General features: G+C 62.4%; 3 protein-coding genes and 1 long non-coding RNA gene across 13 annotated transcripts in view; 3 read left to right on the top strand and 1 right to left on the bottom strand.

The window, feature by feature from the left end:
- Nucleotides 1-10,587, top strand: part of MAP2K7 (mitogen-activated protein kinase kinase 7) — an 11,160-nt gene extending 573 nt beyond the window's left edge. Inside the window, exons 1-12 of one of the 5 annotated variants that reach the window (XM_017879938.1) lie at nt 389-407; nt 1,701-1,748; nt 5,977-6,118; nt 6,285-6,351; nt 6,481-6,594; nt 6,674-6,793; nt 6,924-7,031; nt 7,118-7,297; nt 7,387-7,467; nt 7,584-7,726; nt 8,288-8,333; nt 8,437-10,587. In XM_017879938.1, the coding sequence (XP_017735427.1) occupies nt 6,072-6,118; nt 6,285-6,351; nt 6,481-6,594; nt 6,674-6,793; nt 6,924-7,031; nt 7,118-7,297; nt 7,387-7,467; nt 7,584-7,726; nt 8,288-8,333; nt 8,437-8,571 (1,041 nt within the window). In that variant the 5' untranslated portion in view covers nt 389-407; nt 1,701-1,748; nt 5,977-6,071 and the 3' untranslated portion in view covers nt 8,572-10,587. Of the gene's footprint in view, nt 408-470; nt 490-513; nt 1,749-5,904; nt 6,119-6,284; nt 6,352-6,480; nt 6,595-6,673; nt 6,794-6,923; nt 7,032-7,117; nt 7,298-7,386; nt 7,468-7,583; nt 7,727-8,287; nt 8,334-8,436 lie in introns of those variants that run through there. The other 4 variants (XM_017879937.1, XM_017879939.1, XM_017879936.1 and 1 more) reach the window with 4 other exon arrangements.
- Nucleotides 10,588-11,801: 1,214 nt separating this feature from the next.
- On the top strand, nt 11,802-15,391 carry TGFBR3L (transforming growth factor beta receptor 3 like). 3 transcript variants are annotated; one of them, XM_017879935.1, is made up of 6 exons: nt 11,802-12,635; nt 12,714-13,136; nt 13,557-13,683; nt 13,785-13,943; nt 14,136-14,208; nt 14,872-15,391. In XM_017879935.1, the coding sequence occupies exons 1-5, from the start codon at nt 12,258-12,260 to the stop codon at nt 14,201-14,203; spliced, it is 1,155 nt and encodes a 384-aa protein (XP_017735424.1). In that variant the 5' UTR covers nt 11,802-12,257; the 3' UTR covers nt 14,204-14,208; nt 14,872-15,391. The 3 variants fall into 3 exon arrangements, with proteins under 3 accessions (XP_017735424.1, XP_017735422.1, XP_017735423.1); XM_017879933.1 differs by having other exon boundaries at nt 11,802-13,136; XM_017879934.1 differs by lacking the exon at nt 13,557-13,683 and having other exon boundaries at nt 11,802-13,136.
- A 408-nt stretch (nt 15,392-15,799) lies between these two features.
- On the top strand, nt 15,800-19,295 carry SNAPC2 (small nuclear RNA activating complex polypeptide 2). 4 transcript variants are annotated; one of them, XM_017879932.1, is made up of 6 exons: nt 15,800-16,560; nt 17,468-17,587; nt 17,749-17,817; nt 18,082-18,394; nt 18,599-18,806; nt 19,047-19,291. In XM_017879932.1, the coding sequence occupies exons 1-6, from the start codon at nt 16,378-16,380 to the stop codon at nt 19,135-19,137; spliced, it is 984 nt and encodes a 327-aa protein (XP_017735421.1). In that variant the 5' UTR covers nt 15,800-16,377; the 3' UTR covers nt 19,138-19,291. The 4 variants fall into 4 exon arrangements, 3 of the variants coding, with proteins under 3 accessions (XP_017735421.1, XP_017735419.1, XP_017735420.1); XM_017879930.1 differs by having other exon boundaries at nt 15,808-16,560; nt 18,491-18,806; XM_017879931.1 differs by having other exon boundaries at nt 15,813-16,560; nt 18,491-19,295.
- On the bottom strand, nt 19,167-21,046 carry LOC108534521 (uncharacterized). The gene is made up of 4 exons (XR_001886999.1): nt 20,689-21,046; nt 19,789-20,490; nt 19,479-19,692; nt 19,167-19,253 (listed from the first exon to the last, which is right to left on the bottom strand). It is a non-coding gene; the product is annotated as an uncharacterized LOC108534521 (long non-coding RNA).
- Nucleotides 21,047-21,052: the final 6 nt, after the last annotated feature.

The following is a 21,052-nucleotide window of genomic DNA, read 5'->3' as shown; positions in this document are numbered from 1 at the left end:
ACAAGGCCCCGCCCCCGCTTCCGGGGCGCTTCGCGCTCCTCTCAGCCCCCCCGCTGTGGGCTCGCGGGACGAGGGTCACGGTGACCCAGGGGGCGTGGGGCCGGCGAGCTCTGGGGGGTTCGCACCCTCGGGGCCTGGGAGCCCAGTCCCTGGACCCAGGAGAGGCCCCCAGCTGATGACCCGCCCCCATCGCCGTGAACCTCTGGGTCGGGCTTCCCCGACTCCACGCGACCGTGACCACATCCAGGTCGCCCCAAAAACACATACATGTCCCCTTTGACCTGATGTTACCACTCTCGTCATCTCAGGGACTGTCTGGCGCCCCCCTCCCCCGACCTGGGGGCTTGTCAGCCCCGTGCAGCGGACGATCTACGCACACGCGCACGCCTGGCCCGGGGACACCTGAGGTTACTTTACCACAGAGAGCCCCTCCCCAACTCTTCTGACTCGAGGATTCTCCCTCTCGCTCTCCCTGTGACCGTGTCTGGGGTGAGGGGATGGGGGGGCTCCCTTCTCCCCCCACCCCCCGTGACAGTGACTTTGGCATTGGGCTCAGCAGACCCCCTCCCACATACACCAGGCCCCCCCAAACCCCTGTGACCAGTTTCACTGTCACCATCTTGGTGAGCGTGTGGTGTCTGACCTCTCCAGAAATGCACATCGACCCCCAGCCAGCCCGGTGACTTTGTCACCTGTTTTCAAGTGATGGCTCCCCTTCCCTTTACACCCACACCCACCTGATCTGGGGACACCTGAGGCCAATGTGACTCTAGGCCTGCCCCCGACCCCCCAGCACACATCCTCCTGCTTTCTGATCAGTCCCACCATCTCGGTACCTACTCCCTGAGACCTTGTCATCCTAGATCAGTATCTCTCACTCTGCACACTCCTGGCTTGGGAACACTGACCATATCTAGTCTCTTGGCTTTTTCCCCAAGAGCCTGGTCTGTAAATCCTCTGGGCTGGAGGGAATCAGATTTTCAAATCCTGCGAACACCACCCCTGACCCATGATCCTTTTTGTGTCTTTCTTGGCCCAGTAACATGCTCTCATGTGTCCTCTGATGTGACCTTTGTAGTTTATTTAGCTCTCTATGGAGTCATTAGGATAGACGAGAAAGGTACCCCCTGTATCTGGGCACCCCACCCCATTCCCTGGTCACCCAGCCTGACCTTCACAACCTGACACACTCCTGTCACACTCCTGTCACTCTCTCTCCTGACCTGAGTCCGCGTGGGTTCCTCCTTGGGGAATCTCTTGGGGGTCCAGAGAAATCATGGAGGTGGAGATTCTGGCACAGGACACTGCCTGGGACGAGAAGCCCAGCTAAGACACGGGTCCCTGCTAGCCCCTGGGGGCTGTCCTCCCTCGCCCCTCAGTGGATGAGACAGGGTTGGGTCCAGGGTCCCTGGTGCCTTCAGGGGTGGCGGGGTGCCTTCAGGGGTGGCCGTTCCCATGCAGAGCTAGGAGGCCCGAGGCAGGCAGGCCCCCGAGGAGTCCCCTCCAGGCGTCTGTGTCTGTGTCAGCTCCATTCCATCCTCCCCGCCCTCCCCATTTCTGTCGGTTCCTAGCCATCTCTGCAGTTCGGTGCCTCCCCCTCCTCCTCGTTTATGATTTGATTTCTTTTCTTTTGGACGAATCGGTCATTTCTGTTGTGATTTATCGTGGTGTTGTTTTTTTTCTTCCTTCTCCCCATCCAGTTATTGTGATCACTCTAAGCCCTGCTCCTGCCCCGTCCCAGCGAGCAGGTACCAGCCTTTTTATCATCGCTGCTTGGACATCTGCACCATTGACCTAACCGCTGACCTGGCCGCAGAATGGCGTCCCCGGCCCCCATGCTCTGTGTGTCCCCATGTCCCTTCCCCTCTCACTTTCTCTCTCACTCCACTCAAGCAGCGGTCAGCCCAGCCCGGCCTCTTCTGTCCTCCCTCCTCCCCCTCCCTTCCTCTCGCCTCCACTTTGGACTCCCTGGAGGGGGAGGTGGGCTCCCCACTGAATGGGAGTCTATGGCCTTCGAGGGGGTGCACGCCTGTGTGTGTGTAACTGAGAGAAAGAGAAAGTCGGGCCTGGTGGGTGGCCTGTGCCTATGGATCTCTCTCAATAACTAGATGAACACATAGCACTTCCCCTCCCCGGGTGCCATACCAGCCCTGGGCGCCAGGGACACAGCAGTGAATAGAACAGACGGAGCTCCTCTCCTCTGTAGCGGGGGCTGTAGTGGGGGGCCCATTGGACAGGGAGCACATTCCCACCAGAGAGAACATTCTAGCCGGGTGAGTGGCCCTGCAGGGGGCCAGCCTGGGGGAACCTCTGGAGAAGGTGGGCATTGAACAAAGCCGCTGGGGAGGCCTGGCACAGTGGCTCACACCTGTAATCCCAACATTCAGGGAGGCTGAGGCAGGAGGCTCATCTGAGCTCAGGAGGTGGAGGCTACAGTGAGCCATGATCACACCACTGCACCCCAGCCTGGGTGACAGAGCAACATCCTGTCTCAAAAATTTAAAAAATGGGCCAGGCGCAGTGGCTGATGCCTATAATTTCAGTGTTTTGGGAAGCCAAGGAGGGCGGATCATTTGAGGTCAGGAGTTCGAGACCAGCCTGACCAACATGGTGAAACCCTGTCGCTATTAAGAATGCAAGACATGGCCGGGCGTGGTGGCTCAAGCCTGTAATCCCAGCACTTTGGGAGGCCGAGACGGGTGGATCACGAGGTCAGGAGATCGAGACCATCCTGGCTAACACGGTGAAACCCCGTCTCTACTAAAAAAATACAAAATCTAGCCGGGCGAGGTGGCGGGCGCCTGTAGTCCCAGCTACTCGGGAGGCTGAGGCAGGAGAATGGCGTAAACCCGGGAGGCGGAGCTTGCAGTGAGCTGAGATCCGGCCACTGCACTCCAGCCTGGGCGACAGAGCGAGACTCCGTCTCAAAAAAAAAAAAAGAATGCAAGACATTAAGCCAGGCGCGGTGCCTCACACCTGTAATCCCAGCACTTTGGGAGGCCAAGGCGGGCAGATCACTTGTGGTCGGGAGTTCGAGATCAGCCTGACCAACATAGAGAAACCCCGTCTCCACTGAAAATACAAATCAGCCGGGCATGGTGGCGCATGCCTGTAATCCCAGCTACTCGGGAGACTGAGGCAGGAGAATCGCTTGAACCCGGGAGGTGGAGGTTGCAGTGAGCCGAGATTGCGCCATTGCACTCCAGCCTGGGCAACAAGAGTGAAACTCCATCTAAAAAAAAAAAAAAAAAAAACACATAAAAGAGATTAGGTGGAGGTTGCAGTGAACTCAGATCGTGCCACTGCACTCCAGCCTGGGCAACAGAGCGTGACTCCGTCTCAAAAAAAAAAAAAAGAATGTAAAAAGCGTCTTGAAGGAGGTGGGGGGAGAGAAGACAGCCCTGCCCGGGCTTTGAGCGTAGTGCCAGCCTGTGGTGGGCATGCAGGCTGTGCCCCACGCCTGTGTTGGGAGAGAGAGTAGATGGGGTGCCTGGCCCTGTGAGTGACTCTGTGTGTGTGTGTGTGTGTGTGTCTGATGGATGAGGGGGACTCTGTCCCAGCTGCATGGGTGTTGGGTCCACGGCGGCATGCCCCACGTGTGTGTTGTGCTTGTGTGCACTTGCACGGCGTGTGCGTGCATGTTATGGCAGCCTGCACACCTGTGGCTCCTGTCAGCAGACACGTGCCCTCCAGCCTCTCGCTCTCTCTCATCCATTCTCTTTCTCTCTTATCCTCACCCTCTTGCTCTCACTCCACCCTCCTGAGCTGCCATGTGGCCATCACCACCTCTGTGGCCTCTGTTCTCAGGGCCTTTGTGTACCTCCTTCCCCCAATGCCTACCTGAGCCCTCCCTTCCATCCCCCCGTGCTCCAGTGTGTAGGCCGGCAGCCTCCTCCCCAGGCTCCGGGGCCACCCTCAGAAGGCCTGGTGGGCTGTGCCGGGGAGGGGGCCCACAGGACTCCTCGAGGGCTGTGGTCCTCACCCCCTGAGTGCAGGGCGGGAGCGGGACTCAGATACTCTCTGAGGGCAGGAACCAGGCAGTGTCTCAAGAGACACTAGGTGCACAGGGGTTGGGGGCTGGGTGTGAGGGGAGCACAGGCCCTGGGGAGCCAGAAGGGGATCCGGGCTGTGGCTTGGGCCATGGACAGAGCAGAGGCACAGGGACCTGAAGAAGCAGAGGGGGAAACCTGGCCAACGCAGCGAGCTCCTGTCTCTACTAAAAAGACAAAAATTAGTTGGGCATGGTGGCGTGTGCCTATAATCCCAGCTACTCAGGAGGCTGAGGCAGGAGAATCACTTGAACCTGGGAGGTGGAGGTTGCAGTGAGTTGAGATCACGCCATTGCACTCCGGCCTGGGCGACAGACCTATCTCAAAAAAAAAGAAAAAAGAAAAAGCACCAGTGGAAGGTGACGTGGTGCTGTGGAGGCAGCAGTGGCCAGGACAGTGGGAGGGGCATGGGAGGTGAGGCCTCTAGGCCAGTTAGGAAAGCTGGGCCTGACTGTGTCCCCAGGTCCCCAGAGCCCTTCCCCAGCTCCTGCCTGGTCCTCCAGGAGGGGAGCAAGGGGACACAGCTCCTGCAGGGGCTGGCAGGACCAGGTAGGGGCAGTGCTGGGCCTCCTGCATTGAGACTGAGGTCAGCGTCCTCCTGCCTCTCCTACTGGCTGAGATCAGGGTCCCAGGCACCCAGGGGACGGACGGGGTTTAGCTGCCAGCATGGAGCGGGTTTGTCTGTTCGTGTTAGTCCCTGGGCACCAGTCACCAGGAGCCTGCAGTACTGTGGGAAGAAAAGGTGGATGAGGCAGGAGGAAGAGGGGGAGAGAGGGGTTGTCCGTTGAGGGCTTTGGGAGAGTGGCAGACCCCAGCCCCTGTGGGAGGGGCACATTGGGAGGTGTGTGTAGCCGTTGTCAGGGCCTCTAGAATGTGAGGTGTCAGGATTGGCTCCTCTGGAGGCCACGTTGGCATCCCGGCCTCTGTTCCTGCACCCCATTGCCAGCCCAGCCAGAGAGACCCTAGCTCCTCCAGGAAGCTGCCCTCCTGTCCCAGGCCCCTCTCTGGCCTGTCTGTACAGTGCCTCCTCTGGGCACCTGGGCCCGAGTCTTGGTTCCTGTCTGTCTGTCTGTCTCCTGCCCTCCCACCCCTAATGCTGCCTGCCCACCCCAGGGTGCCCGCTGCCTGCCCGCCACCTGCCCGCCCGCTGTAGCATGCCCGAGCTGCCCGCATGCAGGCTGCTGGATGAGCCAACCCCCGCCTGGCCCAGCATTGGCCCCACCTGGTCCCGCCAGCCCCTGCAGGAGCTGTGCCCCCCAACTCTCCTCCCAGATGATGCAGGCCCCCTGATGTCCTGTCCTGCCCCACGGGCCCCAGCTCTGCAGGCCAGGCCGGGAGGCCCCCATGTCAGCCCACTGGCCCGAGGGGGCCCTCCCGACCCCGGAACAGAACGTGGGGCAAGGCAGCCTGAAACCTGGGTCTCGTGCCCACGGCCTCCCCGGAGTGGCCCCACTCGCTCTTGTCTGGGAGCCAAGTTTAGTGCTACCAGCAGAGCCACAGCCCGGGCCAGCCCCGGCAGGCCCTCCACCCCCGCCTGTCCAGCCTGTGGGCGCTGTGGTCCTGGGCCTGCTTCCTGGGCAGAAGTGGGAGGAAGCGCCCACACCTGTCAGGGAGGCTGCCCGGCCGAGGGACACCTCAGGTCCACTTCTCGTTTCTCCGTCAGCATAGACTTGGGGCTCCCTCTCCCCTGCCAGCCTCTTCCATCTCTTTCCACGTCAGGGGATGAGACAGGGGACCCTGAAGACAGTCTGGGGTGGGAGGGAGACCCCAGCTCCTCCAGCCCAGCAGGGCAGGGGCTGTGCCAGCCTAGCTAGGGAAGCCCAGGAGGGGAAGGTGAGGGTCCCGACCCCTCCCTGGAGTGCCAGATGTGGAGCTGAGACCAGCTGGGTGCTGACCCCTCCCCTGCCACTGGTTCTCACCCCCCCAGCCCTGCAGCTCCCGCTGGCCAATGATGGGGGCAGCCGTTCGCCATCCTCAGAGAGCTCCCCGCAGCACCCCACGCCCCCCGCCCGGCCCCGCCACATGCTGGGGCTCCCGTCAACCCTGTTCACACCCCGAAGCATGGAGAGGTGAGCCAGGGGCCTGGCAGGGTTGGGTGGGAAGCAGCATTGAGGGGCCACCGTGCCAGCCTCAGGAGGAGGGTGGTTAAACCGGTGAGAACCCCGGTATGGGGGGCTGGGGTGGCCAACCTAAGGTCAGGACCCACCTCCACCGGCACCTGCTCCATGTCCCCAGCATTGAGATTGACCAGAAGCTGCAGGAGATCATGAAGCAGACGGGCTACCTGACCATCGGGGGCCAGGTACCACCTTCACTGTGGCGGGAGAGGGAGGAGGCCCAGCCAGGCTGGACCCATCCTGGGGGCGCCAGTGGGGAGCGGGGGGCAGTGACAGAGGCCCCGGGGACCCTCCAACCCTCCCTCTCCTCCCAGCGCTACCAGGCAGAAATCAACGACCTGGAGAACTTGGGCGAGATGGGCAGCGGCACCTGCGGCCAGGTGTGGAAGATGCGCTTCCGGAAGACCGGCCACGTCATTGCCGTTAAGGTGAGCCTTGGCGGCTACCCCAGCTGCGCCCCACACCCTGGGCCGGTGCTGAGGCTCCCTCCTGTCCCTGCCTGTGCAGCAAATGCGGCGCTCGGGGAACAAGGAGGAGAACAAGCGTATCCTCATGGACCTGGATGTGGTGCTCAAGAGCCATGACTGCCCCTACATTGTGCAGTGCTTTGGGACGTTTATCACCAACGTGAGTCCCCAGCCGTGCCAGGTGCCCCCTGCCCCGCACCCTGCAGGGTCTCCTCTTCCCTCACCCCCTGCCCCTTCCCAGGGGTTGGGCCAGAAGACACAGCTCCCCCGGGCACCCCCTCTTACTGCAGACGGACGTCTTCATCGCCATGGAGCTCATGGGCACCTGCGCCGAGAAACTCAAGAAGCGGATGCAGGGCCCCATCCCCGAGCGCATCCTGGGCAAGATGACAGTGGCGGTGAGTAGCCAGGCGGGGCGTGCACCAGGCAGGTGGCCTTGGGCCTGTGCCCCCTGTCACATGCACCCTCCTCTGCCTACCTGTAGATTGTGAAGGCGCTGTACTACCTGAAGGAGAAGCACGGTGTCATCCACCGCGACGTCAAGCCCTCCAATATCCTGCTGGACGAGCGGGGCCAGATCAAGCTCTGCGACTTCGGCATCAGTGGCCGCCTGGTGGACTCCAAAGCCAAGACGCGGAGCGCCGGCTGCGCAGCCTACATGGCGGTGAGTGGGGGCCCTCCAGCAGGGGAGGGGGTGGGGCCTGGGAGGCCAGCCCAGACTTGGAGATACATCTTCCCCTCCTCCTCCTGCAGCCCGAGCGCATTGACCCCCCAGACCCCACCAAGCCAGACTATGACATCCGGGCTGATGTATGGAGCCTAGGCATCTCGTTGGTGAGTTGGGGCCCTGCCCCTTTTCTCCAGCCAGGAGTGAGGGTTTCTGGGGGACTCGGAGGGAGGAGAACACAAACCTGTCCTGGCCGGTCCAGCCCTGCCCATTTCCCTCCCAGGTGGAGCTGGCAACAGGACAGTTTCCCTACAAGAACTGCAAGACGGACTTTGAGGTCCTCACCAAAGTCCTACAGGAAGAACCCCCGCTTCTGCCCGGACACATGGGCTTCTCGGGGGACTTCCAGTCCTTCGTCAAAGACTGGTGAGACCCTCCCTCCACTTTGGAGGTCAGGGACAGCCCGCTGCTCTGGGCAGCTGGGGAGGCAAGGGCGTGAGGGGAATGGAGGCCCCACCCTGGGATGGGTGGATGCGCCTGTGGGCGGGCTCGTGGCTGGTGGCTGCAGACAGGAGCTGGAGCTGGTGCCTGGGGAGCCACGAGCTGGGTTTGGACCTGCCTGAGGGGACAGCCAGCCCTGTAGCATTTGGCAGGGTGGCTGTGGGAGATTGTGAGCACGCTTCTGCAGCAGACACAGCTACAAGTGCAGGAGGGCCATGTCTGATTCTCTCGGGAGCCCCACCCAACTTTCTGGGGGACCTCAGCCAGCTCTGACCCTCGAAGTCAGGCCCTTGCCACCTAGCCAGGAGGCTCCAGGACTTACAGTTGCTCCCAGCTGTCAGCCGGGGTCCTGAGGACATCCACAGCTCCTTCCGCCACACACATCTTGGGGACCGCTGGCTCCTTGGGGAGGGCCTGAACACGGGGGTGGGACCAGCATCCCCTCCTGCCTTGCTCTCACATCTGTCTTCCCTTCTCTTTCTCTAGCCTTACTAAAGATCACAGGAAGAGACCAAAGTATAATAAGCTACTTGTGAGTACCTGGGGCCCTCCCAGTCCCCGTCCTGTCCCTGCCGCGGCGCGAGGCCAGGAGGGAAGACCCTCTCCTCCTGAGCCCCACCCCCTCGGGCCCACAGGAACACAGCTTCATCAAGCGCTATGAGACGCTGGAGGTGGACGTGGCGTCCTGGTTCAAGGATGTCATGGCGAAGACTGAGTCACCGCGGACTAGCGGCGTCCTGAGCCAGCCTCACCTGCCCTTCTTCAGGTAGCTGCTTGGCGGCGGCCAGCCCCACAGGGGCCGGGGCATGGCCACAGGCCCACCTCCCCACTTGGCCACCCAGCTGCCTGTCAGGGGAGACCTGGGACCTGGACGGCCACCGAGGGCTGAGGACAGAGAGTGGGGGGTGCCCACCCACCCCCCGCCCCGGGCCTACCAGGCCCCCGCCCTTCCCACCCCGGGGTAAGCCGGCCGTGTGCGCCCCCCGACAGACACTGTGAACGGAAGACAGCAGGCCACGAACAGAGTCGCTGTTCATTCAGCCACAGCCTCTGGGCCGGGGCGGCCCCCAGGGGCCGGGAGAGAGCCCCTGAGTCCCGCAGCCACCACGCTCCCAGCGTGCTGTGCCCTTCGCCACTCCCACGCACCTGTTCCTCCTCCGTCACCCTCTGTTCCCCACTCTACCTCTCTGTCCTTGTCTGGCTCTCCCGTCACCCTCCCTGCCTCTGTCTCCTGGCCTGAGCCTGGGCCCAGCCACCTCCTGACAGGTCCCCTGGGTCTGCGTAGGTCTCCCGTGGCGCAGTGAGTCAGTGGCCCCAGCCAGGCGGTGTGGGCATTGCCACTGCTGCCAGATGGGGCTGCGCGTGCTCTCTCTCTCTCTCTCTCTTTGATCTCAGGGGGTCCTTTTTGGAGTTTAGTGTATTTTATTGTACTTGGTGGGGTGTTTGGGGTGGTGGGAGGAGAGCTCGTTCTCATGGGGTTTGTCGGTACCTTCAGAAACTTTTTACCAAAGTCACGTTTAGCTGCTTGTCGTGTGGCCCCAACTGCCCTCGGGCACTGGGGGGCTGGGCTGGGGCCGCTGCTCTGGGGTCTCCGGGAGCCACAGTTTGGGGGTGAGTTGAAGACCTCAGGGGGTGCGGAAGGGTCTGCGGAGCCCTCACTGCACAGGATGGCCTTCAGGGAAGGTGGGCATGGGGCATGGCGCAGAGCAGGTGACCGGAGGAAGTCGGTGACAGAGCGGGGCCAAGGGAGGGGTCCGGAGGGAGTCCAGGATCGAGGGCAGAGGGAGTGGATATGGGGGTTTGAGGACGTATGACAAGCTCCAGCAGGGGTGGGGGCCGGGCTGAGGGTGGGGGTGTGAGGCGGTCACCCCATCGTGCCCTTGGCTGTTCCTCCACTCACCCACACCTGGCCCAGCCCACGTTGAGGTCCAGGACTGGGAAGGACCGGGTGTGTGCACCGGGGGTCCAGGCCAGGTGCCCCCTGGAGCCCGCTGGGGTGGCCAGAGCAGGAGGGGTGTGTTTCCTTTTGTGGGTGTTGCATGCAAATCAAGTGGACAAGAAAAAATAACAAAACAAAAAACAAGAAAAAAAAACCCACAAAATCCCGTAAAACCACAAAAAAACCAACACCAAAGGCGCGGAAGCCGGCTGGCTGTGGCGGGGGCAGCGTAGGTAGCATCCCTCTCCTCTCACCTAGCCTGTTGACTCTTGTTACGATATTCACAAAACGCCGCATGTTTAAAAAGTCATAGACGTCGTCATCTCTCTGCCCCCAGTGGGGAACGCCACCTTCTCTTGCCCCTTGGTCCCTTTGTCAGGGCCAGGGGTCTGCTGGGTGGGGGTGTCAACAGGCCTGGCGCTTTTCTCCTCCCCTGCGTCCAGCCATGGGGGCCTCTGCGGATTCCCGGAAGGTTGCATGGCTGGTCCCAGGACCAGCACAGGCCCGAGGCCGGGCTGCCTGGTTTTATTTTTATTTAACTTTATTTGCTGTTTTATGAGTGTGTGTCTGCCCACCCCCACCCCCTTCAGTGTTAAGTGGGGAGCCCTGGGGGAGTCTTTCCTGCCTCCCAGCCTCTCCCAAGACCTCCCCCCTCGTCACCAGCCATCCCTCTGGACCAGGGAGAGGGCGGACCGGGTGGGCAGGGGCCTGAGGGTGGCTCGGGCCAGCCCACCAGCCAATGGACCCCTCCTCAGGCCGCCAGTGGCACCCTGCCCCTTTTTAAAACAAAATGCCCACATTTGTAAACCCTTAGACGCTTGAGAATAAATCCCTTCCTTTTCTTCCACCGAGTCTGTGGTGTGTCATGGGCCTGGCAGAGCGAGGGGCAAGGGGTGGGGCCGGGGAGGCCTCTGCATTGAGGGGAGACTGGGACAGGTTTGGGAGCTGAACGGGAGGTGTTTGTAGTGACTTGCCAATGGATATCAAGCAGCTGGTGTGAGGGACCCCCTACCCCCATTAGCCACAGGTCGGGCCACAGAGGATCCCTTAATCCCTCCAGGCCTTGGGCATTGGCTCTGGTGTCAGCCCCTCAGTCTGCCACCCCCGCTCCCTGCCTCCCTCCTGGCCAAGGACAGGGCCGCCTGCCCACGTGCGGGACCTGGGTGCAGCCCAGCTGGTGTCTGCTCTGGCCCCGAACACTCCGACCTCAGCTGGTCCAGCATGCTGGGCACCATGCTGCTGCTGGCCCTGCTCCCAGGGATCACCACCTTGCCCAGCGGGCCACCTGGTATGTATGAGCAGGGAGGTGACCGGTCTGTCATGCTTCTTTCACTGTGTCACCCTCTTTATTTTATTTTTTTTTTTGAGATGGAGTCTTGCTCTGCCACCCAGGCTGGAGTGCAGTGGTACAATCTCGGCTCACTGCAATGTCCACCTCCTCTGTTGAAGCGATTCTCCTGCCTTAGCCTCCTGAGTAGCTGGGACTACAGGCGTGCAACACCACGTCTGGCTAATTGTTGTATTTTTTAGTAGAGACAAGGTTTCCCTGTGTTGGCCAGGCTGGTCTCGAACTCCTGACTTCAGGCGATCCACCCGCCTCGACCTCCCAAAGTGTTGGGATTACAGGTGTGAGCCACCGTGCCCAGCCGGTGTCACTCTTTTTCAACTAGACTTCTGGTCCTCACGGGGGTGGGGACGGTACAGGGGAGTGGGATAGGGTTTCTGTCCTCCATCCCAAGGGTGGCTCACGGCCCCACTTCGGCAAAGCTCCCTGCAGCCACGGAGAGGGCCAGTCTACCCAGGCACTCTTCAGAAGTGGGTGTATGGGGATGGATGAGGGGGCTCATTCCTGTAATCCCAGCACTTAGGGAGGCTGAGGGGAGAGGGTCGCTTGGGGCCAGGAGTTTCAGACCAGCCTGGGCAACATAGAACCCTTATGGCCATGTTGGCGAGTGTCTGTGGTCACAGCTACTAGAGAGACTGAAGCAGGAGGATGACTGGAGCCCAGGAGGTGGAGGCTGCAGTGAGCTATATTCGCACTACTGCACTCCAGCCTGGGCGATAGAGGGAGACCCTGTCTCAGAAAACAAGGAAAATGGATGTGCAGGCATCTTTCGTATTTGGAGATTATCCGTTTCACCAGGACCCCGCTCAGCACCTCCTGAAGGCAGACATCAGTGTGTGTGTAGGGGCACGGTAAGGGGAGGGGACCCCATGGCTGCCTTAGCCTGGACAAGTGGAAGCGTCTCAGATCTTGGTGGCCTGGCTGGGCTTTGGCTGTGCCCAGGAGAGCCTCTAGGGAAGGTATCCTTTTCACTTCCCTTCCTCGTTGGTGACAGCACCTATATCCCCTTAGAAAGGGGAACCGTCGGTCCTGCTGCGTCCCCAAGAGCAGCCCTGGGGAAGGTGGGGGAGCTCTGACTTCACCCAGCCAGACCCCACCATTGGGTGCGCCTCACCGAGTCTCTTCCGCCCCAGGGAGGCCTTCGCCAGCCTCGGAGGCTTCTCTAGGGGCTCATGGCTCTGCAACCCGCTCAGCTGCTGGGCTGTGCGGGTCCCAGGGGTCGCCAGGGGGCACATCACCGTCAGGGGAAACGTGGCGCGGAGCCCGTCATGGGTGAATCCGCCGCCGCAACTGCATCCCTTTCCCAAAGGCGGCGGCGGGGGCGAGGTGGTCGGGTCACTTTTCCCAGAGGCCTAAAGGGCAGCGCGCGTTTTCTCTCTGGGCCGCCCTTCCCCTCCCCCCACCTCCCGCCAGCACCCCCGTTCCCCGCGGCACCCGGCCCCTGGTTGCGCAGACCCCTCTTCAGTCTGAAGCTGTCTGACACAGAGGACGTCTTTCCGCGCCGCGCGGGGCCGCTTGAGGTCCCGGCCGACAGCCGCGTGTTCGTGCAGGTGGGGACCCCGCGGACACCAGGGGCGGATGGGGGCCGGTGGGGACGGGCAATCCGTGATGGCGCCTCCGTCCCCCAGGCGGCCTTGGCCCGTCCCTCCCCGCGCTGGGGCCTGGCCCTGCACCGCTGCTCAGTGACGCCGTCCTCACGCCCGGCCCCGGGGCCCGCCCTGGCTCTGCTGCACGAGGGCTGCCCCGCCGACACCTCTGTCGCCTTCCCGCCACCGCCGCCTCCGAGCCCGGGTGCCACCCGCCCCGCGCGCTTCAGCTTCCGCCTGCGCCCGGTCTTCAACGCCTCGGTGCAGTTCCTGCACTGCCAGCTGAGCCGCTGCCGCCGCCTCCGGGGAGTCCGCCGGGCGCCTGCGCCTCTGACGCCGCCGCCGCCGCCATCGCGGGTGCGCGGGCGCAGAGCTTGGAATCCGAGCGCCGGGGTCCTTCGGGGACTGGGCACGAGCGACTCTGGCAGTGGAAAGGGGATACTCTCGGGGTCCGAGGATCTGGAGGTGGGGAGAGGTGGGGCGGAGGGGCCCATCTCTGCCGACAGTTTCTCCGGGGACAGTGTGGACACTGGGTTCTCCCATGGACAGCTCTAGAATCCTTCAGGGCTGGGGGTTGGATGCAGAAGACCACTAAGGGGACACATTTCTGGGAACTTGGTGCTGGGCCTCACATGCTAGGTGCTGGCAGACCCGGACCATGCAATCTTGTGGGGCTGGGATTTGGGGTCCTTAGGGGCTGGGCGGCTAGCCACTTGTATGAGTAGGGGCTGGGCTCAGGGATCCCTAAGGGGCCGGATTTCCAGGGGTCCCATCTTGGCTGTGGTGGAGAGCGGGACTCAGGTCTCTCTTGGGGGCCCTGGGGACCAGAGCCACGATCCCGGTGCCCTGATGTCCCCGTCTCTTCCCCACCTTCCTCTCCCCCAGTGTCTGCCTCAGGACGAGGCGTGCGCCGGCACTGGCAGTGGCAGCGCCGAGGGTCTGGCTGCCGACGGCCCCCACCTGCACACGCTGACGCAGCCTATCGTGGTCACTGTGCCGCGGCCGCCCCCCAGTGAGCACGCAGTCCTCCTCCGCAGGGGGCCGTGGGGCGGCAAAGGGGGTGGGAAGGACACCTGGGACCTGGAACCAGTCTCAGCGTGGCTCTTCCCACAGGGCCGCCCAAGAGTGTCCCCGGCCGCGCCGTGCGCCCTGAGCCTCCCGCGCCGGCCCCTGCGGCCCTGGAACCCGCGCCGGTGGTGGCGCTGGTGTTGGCAGCCTTCGTGCTGGGCGCCGCACTGGCCGCCGGGCTGGGCCTCGTCTGTGCGCACTCAGGTACCGACCTCCGCCAAGCCGGGCCCCCAGTCTAATCCCGCGCGTCGGGACCCGGGGCGACGCGATCCCGCCTGTGGGGCCTGATCAGCCCTAGCTAGGTCTGCCTCCGCGATGCCCGCAGCAGCCCCCAGAGGCCGCCCTTAGCCTGGCGTGGCGCGCAGCAGCCCTTCTGCAGCTCTCCTCTACTTCCAGCGCCCCCGGCTCCCGGGCCGCCCGCGAGAGCCTCGCCCAGCGGTCCCCAGCCCAGGAGGCCCCAGTGAGGAAGGTAAGTATGGAGATAGAGGGAGCTAGGGGAGGGAGGAGATGACAGTGACGCTTCCTAGCGCTTAGTTCGTGCCAGGCACTGAGGTTTTTGGGGTTTTTTTTGTTTGTTTGTTTTTGAGACGGAGTTTCGCTCTCGTTGCCCACGCTGGAGTGCAATGGCGCGATCTCGGCTCACCGCAACCTCTGCCTCCCGGGTTCAAGCGATTCTCCTGCCTCAGCCTCCTGAGTAGCTGGGATTACAGGCATGCGCCACCACACCCGGCTAATTTTGTATTTTTAGTAGAGATGGGGTTTCTCCATGTTGGTCGGGCTGGTCTGGCACGCCCGACCTCAGGTGATCCTACCGCTTCGGCCTCCCAAAGTGCTGAGATTACAGGCGTGAGCCACTGCCCCCCGCCCCCAGGCACTGTTGTCAACGTTTTACGCCTATGAACTAACTTAATCCCCTTAACCTCCAGGTGGACACTATTATAATCCCCATTTTAGAGACGAGAATAATGAGGCATTCTCTGAATTAAGTAGCTTGTCAAAAGTCACAATACTGGGTGGAGCTTGGATTCGAACTCAGGCAGTGGGTCCAGCCAGGAGCATTAGGTGGGGAGAGGCATTACACGAGGAAAACTCAGCATTCAGACCCGGCTCCCACTCTCACCCCGGCATACAGACCGATGGAAGAGGCCAGTGGTCTGCTGGGAAGGGAGGTGGCCCCTCCCTTGCTGAGCCTCAGCCACCCCTCCCAGAGATGGTGCGCCCCCAACGTGGTCCGGAGATACACCCAGCTACCGCTTCGGGACCAGGACCAAGAGGACCGGACCCGCCTCCCTGGACCTCGGACCTGATGGGGCCACGACCCGGGTGCTTCTCTCCTCCCCGTCCCTCCCACCTGTGCTCAAAATAAACCTCTGGATTGATCGGCTAAGTTCTGGTGCAGTCAGTGAGCGCGCAAGGTGCGGGGTGGGAGATGGGTGGGGAGGCTTGGGGAGAAAGCTGGGAGTAGGACTTGGGGAGGATTTCTGAGAAATCCTGACTTAGAGGGGTGGAGCCTGGGGGCGGGGCCCATACGCCCACATACCCGTGTGCACTCCCGCGTCATGGGAGACTCTAGGGCGTTTTGTCTCAAACAGAAAGCGACACCCGGCCGGGCGCGGTGGGTCCCGCCTGTAATCTCAGCACATTGGGAGGCCGAGGTGGGTGGATCACTTGAGGTCAGGAGTTCCAGACCAGCCTGGCCGACATGGTGAAACCCCGTCCCTACTAAAAAAAATGCAAAAAAAGAATTAGCAGGGCGTAGTGGCGCGTGCTTATAATCCCAGCTGCTTGAGAGGCTGAGGCAGGAGAATCGCTTGAACCCAGGAGGCGAAGGTGGCAGTGAGCCGAGATCGCGCCACTGCACTGCAGCCTGGGCAACAAGAGCAAAAATCCACCTAAAAAAAAAAAAAAAAAAAAGACACCCAACCCAACAAGCGTAAGTTTAAAATAAACCCTCCCCCTCCCTCTTCTCCTTACCCGGACACCTGCCCATCTGCCTCCTGCGATCTTCCTCAAGCCAGGCCTCTGCTCTCCACTACCCCCGCCCGGACCCTGCCCTTGCTCGGCCTCGACCTTCTGCTTCTGCTCCAGTCTCCTCCTGCTCCAGTCTCCTCTTAGATTGTCAGTCTAGTCTAGAGCTCCTTAAATCTCTCTTGCCTTATACAGACAAGAGTGGCACTAATCAGCCCCAGTCTACAGAAGAGGAAACTGAGGCTCGGCAAGGCTAAATCACTTGCCCAAAGTCCCCAGGCCTGTCTGACCCCAGAGCCCAGCTTCTTGACCACGACTGGATCTTCGGACTTGACCTTTCAGCCAGAACCCACCCCTCTGCGAGAAGCAAAGCACACAGTAGTAGCTTCATAAGTTAGTCCAGCAACAGAGGGAGGGCACGAGATCCAAGGTGTCGTCTCCACTTCATGAACGAGATAAAGTGTAGGCTGAGGGTCTCCTTGGCCCCGCCCCAGTTCCGGTGCTGATCCCCCCCCACTTCACTTCCATTGGGGCGGGTCCCCGGGCCTGCAAACGCGGAGCCACACCCCGACGTGCGTCCGCCTCCGCGTGGTACTTTCTGGCCTCGGCGGCCCCCGTAGCTCCGCCCGCCGGAGACCGGCCTTACAGCGCCTGCGTCTTTCTGACCGGCATGAAGCCACCTCCCAGGCGGCGAGCGGCCCCGGCGCGCTATCTGGGCGAGGTGACCGGTCCCGCGACCTGGAGCGCTCGCGAGAAGCGGCAGCTAGTGAGACTCCTGCAGGCGCGGCAGGGGCAGCCGGAGCCAGACGCCGCCGAGCTGGCCCGGGAGCTGCAGGGCCGGAGCGAGGCTGAGGTGAGATGCGGTTCTCGGGACCAAAACCAGGCTGGAGACGGGACTAGGGTAGGGCGTAGAGTGGGCGGGGCTGCGGCAGGAGCCAGCGGGGCGGGGCCAGGAATGTAAGCGGGCGGAGCTAGGAATGTAAGCGGGCGGAGCTGTGGCATGGGGCTGAGGGGCGGGGCGTTAATGGGTGAGCCTGGGCTGGGTGAGGGGCGGGGCGTGGGCGGGAAGAGAACAAGACCTAGGGGCGGGGCGAGCTTGGGAGCCAGACGTGGGCGGGGCATAAGTGAAGCGGAGAGGCGGGGCGATGCTGGGGGCGAGGCGTGCGTGCCGCTGAGGGCTGGAGAGTGGGTGGGTGAGCTTGAGGGGCAGGGTGAGTCTGGGGGCGGGGCTTGGGCGGGATAAGCGCAAGACTTAAGGGCGGGGCTATTTGGGGAGTAAGGCGTGGGCGGGGCGTGGGTGGGATGAGTGCAAGCTTTAAAGGCGGGGCGAGCTTCGGCGTAATGCGTGGGTGGGGCGAGGGCGAAACGGGCGGAATGAACTGGGAGTAAGACGCAGCTGAGGCCAGTCTTGAAAAGCAACGCATGCTGTTGGACAGGATACGAGCTTGAAGTGAGAGTCAGGGAATGGGGAAGAGGGGACGAAGAAGGGAGTTGAACGGCGCAGTAGTCAGCATAGGGTTGGGCCCTGGGCTGCCTGAAGGAGCCGGAAGTGGCCTGGGCCTTACACCTTCCTTAGGTAGCTGGTCAACTCTGGGTGGGGTAGTGGCCTTGGCGGTCACTGGGACTCCTAACACCGGGCTAGCAGGAGATTAAGGCGCAGTAGCGGGGCCCGGAGCAGGCAAGGGAGCGGGCTTTGGCTTCTCTGCTGCAGCCCTGAGCTCATAGAAGCCTCATTCGGCCTCCTCCTCTTTCCTTTCTAGATCCGGGTCTTCCTCCAGCAGCTCAAGGGCCGCGTAGCCCGGGAGGCCATTCAGAAGGTGCATCCGGGTGGCCTTCAGGGACCAAGACGCCGGGAGGCACAGCCCCCAGCCCCCATAGAGGTGAGGCAGATGAACAAGGCGAGGTTGTCCAGGGAGGTCCCTGGTGGGTAGGTCGGAGTTGTGGAGGATAACCTGATTAGGGGATCCCCAGGAGGGGCAGGGCTTGGGGGGCCCTTGCAGGCTGATCCCTGGGCTGACCTTGTACCTCTGGCTTCACTCAGGTCTGGACGGATCTGGCTGAGAAGATAACAGGACCACTGGAGGAAGCCCTGGCAGTGGCTTTCTCGCAGGTACGGCCATCCCCCAAGGCAGGTCAGGGCGTCCTAGAGGACAGGGTCCCTGGGTCAAATCATGTGAACCTGGGTCCTGGGCCCTTCCTATTGCCAGCTCTGTGGCCTCCATCAGTCACTGGACACCTCGAGCCTCAGTGTCCCTGGCTCTGAGGCCATCTCCTGTCTAAGCAGCATCTTAGGGTGGCCGAGAGGATGGGGGAATGTATAGACGGTGAGAGGACTTTCTAGCTTCCCTTACTCCCTGATTGTTCTGCCTGCCAGGTGCTCACCATCGCGGCCACGGAACCGGTCACCCTCCTGCACTCCAAGCCCCCCAAGCCCACGCAGGCCCGTGGAAAGCCGCTGCTCCTGAGCGCCCCTGGAGGGCAGGAAGACTCTGCCCCTAAGATACCTAGCCCCGCCCCCAAGGCACCTAGCTCCACCCCCGAGACTTCTGACCCTGCTCCTGAGAAACCTTCTGCGTCCTCGGCTGGTCCCTCCACTGAAGAAGACTTTGCTGTGGACTTTGAGAAGATCTACAAGTACTTGTCCTCTCTCTCCCGAAGTGGCCGCAGCCCTGAGCTCTCAGCAGCTGGTGAGAAGGATGAGGGAGGGGGCAGAGGCAGAGGGATCGGGGTCCCTGGCGGCAGGCAAGGGTGTCTCCTTACCCCTCCCCTCCATCCATCACTAGAGTCTGCTGTGGTCCTCGACCTGCTCATGTCACTTCCAGGGGAGCTGCCCCTCCTGCCCTGCACAGCCTTGGTTGAGCATATGACGGAGACGTACTTACGTCTTACAGCCCCCCAGCCCAGCCCCGCTGGAGGGAGCCTGGGGCCTGCTGCTGAGGGGGACGGGGCTGGCTCCAAGGCACCAGAGGAGAGCCCCCCAGCCACCAAAAAGGCGGAGCCCAGCGAATTGAAATCGTCCTGGCAAGCAGCTGGGATCTGTCCCCTGAACCCGTTCCTGGTGCCCCTGGAGCTTCTGGGTCGGGTAGCCACCCCTGCCAGGTGAGGGGCATGGCGGGCAGGAGGCACACCAGGCCCCCTGCCCTGGCCCTCGGTTCTGCTCGGCTGGCACTGGCTCTTTCTGAGGATCCCGTCGTGGGGGAAGGTCCCTGAGATGACGCTTAGCTGTGGGGTGGGCCTCTGAGACGCCGCACACTTTGGGGGTTTCACAAATGGAACCCCCGTTGTACAGGGGTTGGGTGGGCGTTACGGGACTCCACTCACAAGCCTCCCGACCTCCAGGACAGGCGGACAGGGCTGGCCTCCCCCAGTCCCCAAGCCCCACTGTGCCTTGTTGTCTGCTGGGGGCCACAGCTGGCACTGCACACCGTAAACGCGCTCACACGTTTCCCCTTCCTGTACCTCGGGACCAGCATCTTCACTTTCTTCAATTGACCAGTCGTGGATACTACTACCTGCTGCCAGCTCCTTCCCCTTCCCGGGGGTATTCTGTGACCATGAATAAAGTCCTCATTATTTTCTTTCTCTTTCGCCTGTGACTTAAAGATAGAAGTGGGGGCCCTGAAGTGTCAAGAGCTTGGGGTCACAGGGCTGGGGTGTGTGCCAGGCAGGAGAGCTGCCACCTCTCTGGTCTGATGAGGCCTGGGGTGAGGAGCCCCTTGGTTACTGTGGAGCTGAGAAGTGTGGATGGGAAGGGGAGAGCCGGCAGCGTACCTTGGGGACAGGCGTCAGGGGTGGGTTTCAGAGTAGGGCAAAGTCACATCACACAGGTGGAGGGGAAAAGGCAGCAGAGCGGGGGTGGCCTGGTGGAAGGCGTCAAGCCCCAGGCTAGGGGCTGGAGGAAGATAGGGGTGGGCTGTCCCAAGCGGCAGGAGGCTGGCAGGAGTGGAGTGTCTCCCCTGGGGTATCCTTGGGACCTCAAGGATTCCTAGAAGGCGGGGAGGGAGGGGCGCTGGAGTCAGGGCTAACCTCAAATCCCTGGGGGTGCTGGGTCCCCGCCTGGGGCTCCCTCCATCAGCCTCACCTGCCCTGTGGGTGTGGACTGAGGGTCGGGTCCGAGGGAGGGAAGCAGATGTCCTCCCACAGCACCGCGCCCTACGCCCAGCTAGTAATCCAAGTGGGTAAAATTCTGTTCGCGGAGTCTGCGTTCACCCAGCTTTCCTTTTATAGAAACGCTCATTCCTCCCCACACACACTGCACACGGCTCCCCAGGGTGCACATCTCCTGGGAGGGCCTTGGAGCGCAGCCAGCCCACTCCGTCCGTGGTCACCGTTCCACCACGCCAGACTCACAAACGCTGCCAATGGTGGTGGGCAGGGGGAGGAGGCTTAGGTACGGTCATCGGAGCCTCCCTCCAGGGCTGGTGGAGGGTGTTCCTCCCAGCTCCCCGCAGGGCTGAGTCTCTCTCACCACCCCCAGCGCCTCCCCAGGTCAAAAGAATTGTGTGCGGAGGGGAGGGAGGGAGCTGGGGATATCGAGATGGTTACACGTCAGCCCCCCGAAGCTGGTGAAAGGGCTTGTGATCTTGGTGTCTTTGCAGTCCTGGGAAGCTTTCAAAACATGCAGAAGCCAGACCTAGGTTCCACTTCCAGCCCGACCAGACTCTAGCCATGTGACTATGGGCAAGTAAAGTCACTGGAGCTGCCGGCCCTCGGTTTCCTGGCCTGTAGAATTGGGATGCTAACGGGGCCTGGCTCATTCTCACGATCCCGAAGAGGAGATAGGCTATAAACAGGAGGTGCCAACTCAGCACGCTGCTTGGCATGCAGTAAGCGCTCAATAATAGCTTTTATTATGTTCGGCTCAGAGGCAGGGAGTAGAACGGCATGGGAGGGCTGCGGGAGGCTCGGCAGGGGAGTCAGCGGGAAGTGGCAGGAGGGCGGATGGGGGCCAGCGGTGGGCACCGGGGCAGGGCGCGCTGACCTGTCCAGGGGCCCGGGTTGGGGGCAGTAATGAGCCTGCCCACACTCTCCCGCCACGGCAGGAGCCACGCATCCTCGACACAGCCGCCATGGCAGGCCTTCGGGCTCGTCTCCGGGACAGGCGGTGCAGGGCAAATTGGTATGCAGCGTCTGCCCCGTGGGCCCGGGAGAGCCTGCCCCGCAGGGCCAGAGCCCAAGGACGGGCTCAACACTCAGTCAAGGTGGGGTTGACGACGGCCAGACAACAGGGGAGGGAGGAGGGACAAGGGGGTCCCCACTTCCAGGAACGCACAATAGCAGAGCCACTTACACGCTGGGGAAGGGGCGGTGCGGGGGTCCTCCTCCCTCCTGGGATTCAGAGCGGG

This window comes from Rhinopithecus bieti, unplaced genomic scaffold (assembly GCF_001698545.2).
Source record: "Rhinopithecus bieti isolate Rb0 unplaced genomic scaffold, ASM169854v2 scaffold_10589, whole genome shotgun sequence".
NCBI lineage: Eukaryota > Metazoa > Chordata > Mammalia > Primates > Cercopithecidae > Rhinopithecus > Rhinopithecus bieti.
Note: the sequence above shows the minus strand (reverse complement) of the source record. Positions and strands in the feature narration are given on the sequence as shown.